At 37.9% G+C, this 8,637-nt stretch overlaps 1 protein-coding gene across 1 annotated transcript; it reads right to left on the reverse strand.

The window, feature by feature from the left end:
* Nucleotides 1-7,352: 7,352 nt before the first annotated feature.
* On the reverse strand, nt 7,353-8,327 carry LOC131227081 (ethylene-responsive transcription factor ERF017-like). The gene has a single exon (XM_058222786.1). It carries the CDS (start codon nt 8,258-8,260, stop codon nt 7,694-7,696), a length of 567 nt encoding a protein of 188 aa, XP_058078769.1. The 5' UTR covers nt 8,261-8,327; the 3' UTR covers nt 7,353-7,693.
* Nucleotides 8,328-8,637: the final 310 nt, after the last annotated feature.

Here is an 8,637-nt window from a genome sequence, read left to right on the forward strand (position 1 = left end):
TTTTATTCATGGTGCATATTGTGTCCTTCAATGACTCATACGACGCCGAAAGAGAATTCAACAACATATATGCTTATTCTTAATCTTTCATCACTTCCTCCATATCAAGCAATTTGCAAACCAATTTTAAGTTGTTGATGTGAGCCTTCAGATCTCAAACCTTTGCCATCTTGAAGTTATACCACTACTGCTTCAAGTGTAGGCCATTTTCAGAGAATTTTTTCGCATAAACGTCCTCTAAATTCACCCACAACTTAGCCGCAGTTTTCTTCCTCATGACATTATAGAGAACCTCATCCATGAGACATAAATGGATAGATGGTAAGGCCTTCTTATCAAGAGAATTCCAATTATCATTAGTTATAGTAGACTTTCGCTCCTCAAGAGCACTATCTTCGCCTTACTTGATTAAGGAACTAATCATCTTAATCTTTTATAACTCAAAATTATTTTTCCTTAAGTACTTCTCAATCTCATACCTAGTACTTACCATTGTTACTTATCCCTCATATTCATATATGTGCCCCAACGATTGCTCTAATACCACTTGTTGGGATTTGTGTTGTGGAATCACACAGATCTAAATCTAGGATAGCAATCCAAGAGCACCAAGCAAACACAAGAGAATACAAAGATATAATGTGGAAAACCCTTGCGGGAAAAAACTATGGCACAAAGCGACAAAATTCCACTATGAAAATAGAAATTACAAAGAGAATGGACTTACCCGATTCGAACAACATCAAATCTCACCCTTGTTACACCCTTTTGAAACCCTAAAACCTTTTAGGAACCCTTAGAACCCCTTTAGAAAGCCTTAACATTGCTTGAAAAAAGCCCTAGGGACACCTATTTATAGTTTAGGAAACTTCACTTACGCACCTCTCTGAGACCACCTAAAATTTACCCAGTCCGGGCAGAATCCACGCACCGTCTGCGTAACCCTTGACTAGTTAAGTCTGGGCTTCGATTGGCTGAAGGACCCATTCGACTGGTTGAGGCAGTCCCTCGACTAGTCGAGCACCTCAGAACTCCAAAATACACCGTCGCTGAACTTCGATCCGAGTGAGCTTCGACTAGTTGAGCTAGCTAGCCCCTCGACTAGTCAAGTAGCATAGTAAAATCAGATTTAAGACATCTGTTTGCAACAATTACTTTTAGTAGAGGCGTAGCGTTATAAAAATTACAAAAATTAGAAAATTTGTATGCTTTTAAAACAACTGATAGGAAAGTTATTGCATCACAAATGATTTAGATTTTACCCGCTCCTCCTTGCACCTTGTCGTGATTGGGTAGCCTGCTCACATCTCTTTTGCTTTTGCATGCAACCGACTTATAGTTTAGATATCATCCATCAAAGGCTACATGGGGTCAATTGTGATGATTGTATAACATCCATCTGTATATCTTTTTCACCACCTCATGTAGGACCTTAGCCCAAGTATGAGGTGAATTTAAAACTTTAGTAGGCTACAAAATTGGAAAAACTGAAATGATTTGCCAATCATTGGCACATATTTCTTTCATTTTCCATTTCCCTTCGAAAATTTCTCCTAATTGTTCTCTCTCCCTTTCTCTTTCCATGTACATTACACATGACACTTTTGTTAGTATATATAACACCAACAAACATTTTTGTTTTGATGATTTCCCCCAACAATTAGTTTTTACGAGAGTTTAAACCTAAGGTATAAAAGGACTTAAGAGAAAATTTCAATATAGATGAAGGTAGTTTGAGAATTAAAATGTGAGTTCATCAACTAAGATCATTTCTTGTCATTTCAAAAAGGCCTTAAGAAGCTACTTAGTAACTTGTCTCTCAATATCTCTTCGTTTATCTCTAGACAAGCAATAGATGTGTCCTAGCCCTAGTGCATATAACGCTAGTAGAGAGGGTCGATTTTGTCTTGTAATTAGTTTTACAAGAGCACCAACCTTTCAATATTCAAATAACACATAAGGCATTTAAAATATTGGACCATTGATCTTTAATATCGACCCAATCAGGATATCTATCTCCAATTTCAATCCATCTAACCGTCCAAATTTGATATCAACCCAATTGAGCCTCTGATATTTAATATCAACTCAATTGTCCAATTAATATTCAATACCAGCCCAATTAGACCATTCATCTCCACTTTGGGCCCAATTAAACCGCTGATCTTCTATTTTAGACTAATTGGATAATTGGTCTTTAGTATTATTCAAAAAAGACTATTCATCTTCAATATTAGCCCAATCACATTGTTGATCATCAATATCTATTAGATTGTTTATCTCTAATTTCAACCTAATGAGGCCATTCTTCTCTGATAATGGTCTACTATAATGCTCAATGTTTGATATCAATGTAATTGGACCATTCATCTCCAATTTCGACCAAAAAAATATTTTAATCTTTGATATATGTCCAATATAGTTAGTGATTTTTCAATATTGGCCCAATTAGACTGTTCATTTTTTATATCGATCAAATTTAATCATTGATATTAAGTGACGTCCAAATCAAACCATTCATCTGGCGTAATCTGATCTTTTGTCTTCAATATCTACCCAATCCTACTATTAATTTTTAATTCATCTCAATTGGACCGTTGATCTTCAATATTGGACCAATCAACCCATTCATATCTAATATTAGCCACATGAGACCATTCATGCTTGATATTAGTGTAGTCCTGCCAATGATCTTCAATATCAACCCAAGTGGAGAGTGGGTCTTCAATAAAGTATCGTTCATCTCTAACTTCAGCCAAATCAAACGGTTCATTTTTTATTTTGGTCCAACGAAACTATTCATTTTTAGTATCATTCGAATTGAGCCCTTCATCATCGACACTATTAGACTTAGGCCTACTCGGACTAGTCATCTCTAACTTGGCCAAATCAATAGTTGATCTTTATTGTTTGTTCAACTAGACTATTGTTCTATTCCGGCCAATTTGACTACTCATCTTGATATCATTCTAATTGGACAAATCCACTTATGTCATCAATCCAATCAAACTATTAATCTTTCATATTGGCTAAATTGAATCATTAATCATCAATATCGGCCCAATCAAGCTATTGTTCTCTAATTTTCAGCCATTAACACCATTCATCTTTGATATCAATCTATTTTAATTATCAATGTTCGATATCAATCCAATCAAACTGATAATTTTGAATTTCAGTCCATTATGACCGTTCATCTCTAATTTCAAGCCAATTAGACTACTTATCTTTATTATCTATATAATCCAACTGCATCTTTTGTATCATTCAAATTGGACCATTTTACTTCAATATTGATCCCATCAGGCTATCAATTTTCAATATTTGTCCAATAAGACAATTTATTTCCAAATTTAGTTGAAACAAACAGTGACCCCTTTATGGCCACATTTGATTGTCAATCCCTGCTAAGCAATCAGAGCATGTTATCTTTGTAACCTGATTGCGGAGGAGAAAACAAACGTGTGCATATAAAAAGGAAAATGGTACCATGAGGTTGGCCTCGAGCTTCCCATGAGGTTGAGTTGTGTGGGCCTTATTGTGATCTATGTCAAACATCCATCTCATCAATCAGATGCATCCTTCTGTGTTGGGCTATGGGCCTAAAAACTAGGCCAATCCATGGCTTAGGTGGGACCCATCATAAACAACAATTGAGAGTAGATATCTGCCCATTGAAACCTTCATGGTCATTTATTGGCCCCACCAAGATGTAGTTTAGACATTCAACTCATTTATTGTGTAACCAGGGGTCACGCTAAGTTTCAATCGTATTCAAAACTCAGATGGGCCCCATGTAATGCCTCAACATCCAACACATGAGTACAGAGACTCAGGTCTCACAAGGGTGTTAACACTATGATGGTTCGGTACATTGACACCAATTTTGGTAATGCTGCGATTTTTACCACATGAGTATTGTGCCATCACAGTGGAAACCTAGGTTTTCCCATGAGAAACATTGCACATGCAGGTATTTTACAAGTGTCTACGTAGTCAAATTAGCATTAATCCCATATACAAAATAAATCAGAATAGCATATATCAAACTGCAGATACCTAAAGATGAGTAATAATAACTAATCCATTAAGTTAGCAAGGTAAAACATCCAATTAAAAGTGTATGAATCTAAAAGGTGCCTATAGAGAACACCACAAACCGTAAATTCAACCCAATGGATGAGGCATGAATATCAAAAGAAAGACTAAAAGTCTATCAGCTTGAACTCCTATAGTTTTGCTAAATTACCACTCATGAGTGACTAACTCAGTGAGAAATCCCCCAAGATTACATAACGACATATTAATCAAGTGTAGTTTTAGAAAATAAAATAGGTAACATAATAATCATATTATGCAATTTTGATTAACTGCATAAATGTATGAGTGCACATCAGCTTATGCATACAAATCCAGTTGTCTTTTGGGAGTAGCCACCAACAAAAATACCTCTAAGTACATACCTTATCAATGACTACCCACCTATAGTAATATGAGTAGCTAAGAATCAATAAAAATATCTCAGCTAGAGGTATGTGCTACTGCAATATCTAGCTCACAACAAAAGTAGCTAGCCGCCAATGAAAATAAACCGAGTACATGCTTAAAATGGCTAGCACATCAAAAGGTGTCGTTCGAACAATGGACTAGGAGGCAGCAAAAGTAAACCGAGTACGTGTTACCATAACATCAAGCCACCTGATAATGCCCATGTGCTATATATATATATGATTAATCCAACCTTTATTTGTCCAATTCACAAGCAACTTATTCAAACAAAACCTTCACAACTAGTGACCAACCTCAATCCAATAAGTAAACCTTACCATCACCAACTCATATACGATTTCAATAAAGAGTTCCTCTTAACAAAGCCAATAAGGCACAAACAAAGTCATATATGCACTAAGTCCAAATAGTTACGCAACGAGAGGGATTCCACCCAATAATGCCAAGATAGAGTCCCAAAAAATTATAGATAGTAACTCTACACACTCACGGGATGTCCAATAGTCTAAGGTGCAATACAAGTTTGCGTTACACACGAATCACATATAACTTCACGAAGGTATGTTATAATTCATATTCACATGGATTCCATGAGTCAAATATTATATTTAAGTGATCGAACACTTCAAGGAGTGCATGTATGTGAATCAACCTAAACAAAAAACTAAACATGTGAAGTTCTCTTATTCAACTTTTAGGATTCAGGATTCTTACAAATATTTTTAAAATTAATATATGATCTTGCATTACAAGAGTTATCACATGATTTATAGGTTAATTAGTATAACTATTAAATATTAAGACCATCGCAGGAATAAAAATGTCGCAAGAAAGCTTAAAGGGTAGATCTCACCTTAGAAATGGAATCTATCGATTTCGATGCAGCTTAGGCGTATGAAATTTGAGAGAAATACTCCAAACCTTAAATCAACAACAAATCAATTGTTAATAACTTAGATCCTAACTTAATTAAACTTCAAATGAGAGTTTAGGAATTTATCTACCTCGATTCAAATGATCCCCAACTCGATTTGACGAAACGGGTCTAAGCTCAGCGCAAATCCAAAGCTTACGCAAAACTACGCTTGAATACAACTTCCAGGTAAGAATAGGCCGCTACCAATTACTTGTTGGGACCTTAAAACTTAATATGAACAAACCCTAATATCAAAATCTCTAAGATTTGGATGAACGGAATGATTTCTTATTATATTTTATTCAAGTGACAAGAGATTGGGGGAAACAACAAATATTACACGGCTAGAGGACTTCTTATCCGATTAATTGAGGGTTTATCTGGTTGGGGAAGACGTGAGATGACATGCACGATCCAAATTTGGAAACGAATTGCTCGAAGCGGCAATCCACACTAGATTTCTCACTCCCACACTCTCACTCTTTACTTCTCCCTCTCTAACCCATCTAGGTCTTGGAAATGAAAGAAAAAATGGAAATGGGTTTTTATAGCATCAAATGAAAAATTCGGTGGTTTACAAATTACTGAAATCCAGATGTTGTAGGTGAGATTGATCCAAACCAACATTCCATCGGTTGGGCTGACAGGGCCTAAATTGTATTGCATTGGGCTCAAGTCACTGTTCTAGGAACCTACGGGTTGAGTGAGGTGGTTCATCATCAATTATAACCTCAATGGTTCTAGTTTTTGGTGAGATCAAACAAAGATTTCGACTGATTAGTCATTAGGGACTAATCAACTGCATGTCGCAGGTTGAACCTTTGGGCTGAATATTCAATTTGATGTGTTTTAGGGTAGATTCTACCTAGCCAGACATTCGGGTGCACGGACCAGCGATTCAAGAGATCTAGGTCCCACAACTAGTTCTACATTATTGGCTTGCTACACATAACGTTTATTGAGATTTAAGCTCTTAAATTTAAGGTTTTGCCTGATTTCTGTGAGTCTTTTGGACTCGTGAACGCTTACATGGGCGGCTATATGCCTATTTGAAAAATCTTCTACGTACCACCAGAAAACATCCAATACTCAAGTATTAAAAGGTTGGGCTATTACATCCCAACAAATGCTTTTACATGTTCTATGTATGATTTCACACAGTTTCTAACTGTGTCCCACTCTGGTTCCAGATATGTGGATTGCTGGGATATCCCATAACTTAAAGGGGAGCCACAAAATGCAAGGTGCAGTTGTTGGATACACATTATGGTGGAGCCCATAGTCAACCTCTAGGTGCCATTCTCCATATAAAAAAGCTTAAACATACACACATTGATTACAATAGAGGTTCGATAATTGAGCTAAGCTATACAAGACATAGGGTCCATGGAGAATGGATTCTCGTGCACCCCGGCCTCACCCAAGACGGTGCAGCCCCTATTATGGGCCTGCCTTAATATATGTATTTCATATCCATGCCATCCATGGTCTCGCCAGATCATTTTCATTTTAGGGAATGAGTAAAAAAATTTTAAAAAAATAATTAAAAAAAATAATCCAAATCTCAAACTAGGAAAGGGGAGTGATTGAGAGCCCCACTATTAAAAAATAAAATAAAATCCTAAGCCCACGGTGATGTTTATTTCTCATCCAACTCATTCATAAGGTCACGCAGACATGGTAAAAGGGAAAACACAAATATCAGCTTGATTCAACTGTAGCAGTTCAATTCCAACTATTTCCCCTAATGTGCTCCACTTTAGCTTTGAATATACTTCAATTTTGGGTTCATGCCCTAAAATAATCTAGAAAAACAGGATAGACGGCGATGATAAGACACATACATCACAGTGGACTCCACATAGTTCAACGTACAGAGTCCCATGAAGAGGGTCCACCAAAGTTACTTAGCACAGTAATTGATAGATTGACTTGAAATTATGAAATATTCGAAGTACTCTCAATTTACAAAAACAATATATTTATATCAAACCTATTTCTCAACAAAATACATTTTTTTCTATAATACATCATTTTCAGGTGTACAATAACATTCAAGACCTATCGAAATCGCCTCTGGAGTATGAAGAAAGGACCATAGATATTAAAAACTACGGTCTAAATATCAGTATCTTACTCCAAATTTCAAACCATAAGCTGATGGCACAATTAAAAAAACTTGGCCATCTGCCGGAGAACGTCATTTTCCGGGGAAGGAGTCAGAACCACCAGCCACCAAACACGCCGGGATTCCACTTTTCCGACTACTCAAAAATTCCAAAGAAACGAATCCTGAGAGAAATCCCCACCGCCTTCCTCAGCCAAAGAATCCATTTCCGGTGGCGGCGCGGCCGTAAAAATCCCCTCCGTAAAATAGTCGAATGCCGGAAATGCTTCCAAATCTGACACACGCCCACCGAATTCCGTTTGCTCTATCGAATCGGAGAAAAACCAATTGCTCGTCGGATTGAGCTCCGCTGCCGGATTCTCGCTGTTGGATCCCGACGACGTGTCCTTATCCAGCAATGGCGGCGCGCCGTTGGCGAATCTTGCGGCGACTGCTTGGATCTCCGTCGGATTGAGCGACCCGCCGCCAGAGATCTCCGGCGGGTTGTCGGGGAAATTGAATTTCCCCTTCCTGCCACGTAAGCAATATACGGCGGCGTCGAACGCCCTCGCCGCCTTCTCCGGCGTGTCGTAAGATCCCAGCCATATCCGTTCCCGGCTGTTCGGCAATCGGATTTCTGACACCCATTTTCCCCATTTCCTCTTCCTGACGCCTCTGTACCGGAATTCAGCATCGCCAGCGTTCTTCTCAGACGACGGTTTCACCATTTCTTCAGGTAAGATCAACGGCTGTGGTGCTGACACTTGGCGTTCACTTTTCGGCGGGAGATTCGGAGAGAATTTTGATTGTAGATATTAAAAAGCGGCTCTTCTTATTTATACTCTGTTCGGTTGCTCTGTTGCGGGCATGGAAGCGTGTCTGAAAATGAAAGGATGCGTGGCGGAGGAAGATTGGCTGAGATACGGGCCTACGCGGATGGGAAAGTCGTCACGTGGGGGCGGATTTTGTGGGGGCTTTTTCATGTGTTTTAATTTCCGGAAGAGGTTAGTTTGGTACTCTTAAATGGAGTGATGCTTCATACACAATCAGACGTATATTTTGTAAGGTATGATATTTATAAATAATTTGGACCGTCAAAAACGTG

This window comes from Magnolia sinica, chromosome 15 (genome assembly GCF_029962835.1).
Source record: "Magnolia sinica isolate HGM2019 chromosome 15, MsV1, whole genome shotgun sequence".
In the NCBI taxonomy this organism is placed as follows: Eukaryota; Viridiplantae; Streptophyta; class Magnoliopsida; order Magnoliales; family Magnoliaceae; genus Magnolia; species Magnolia sinica.

Coding starts and splice junctions, on each gene's coding strand:
- LOC131227081 (XM_058222786.1), bottom strand. CDS start 8,260: ATGGTGAAACCGTCGTCTGAGAAGAACGCTGGCGATGCTGAATTCCGG.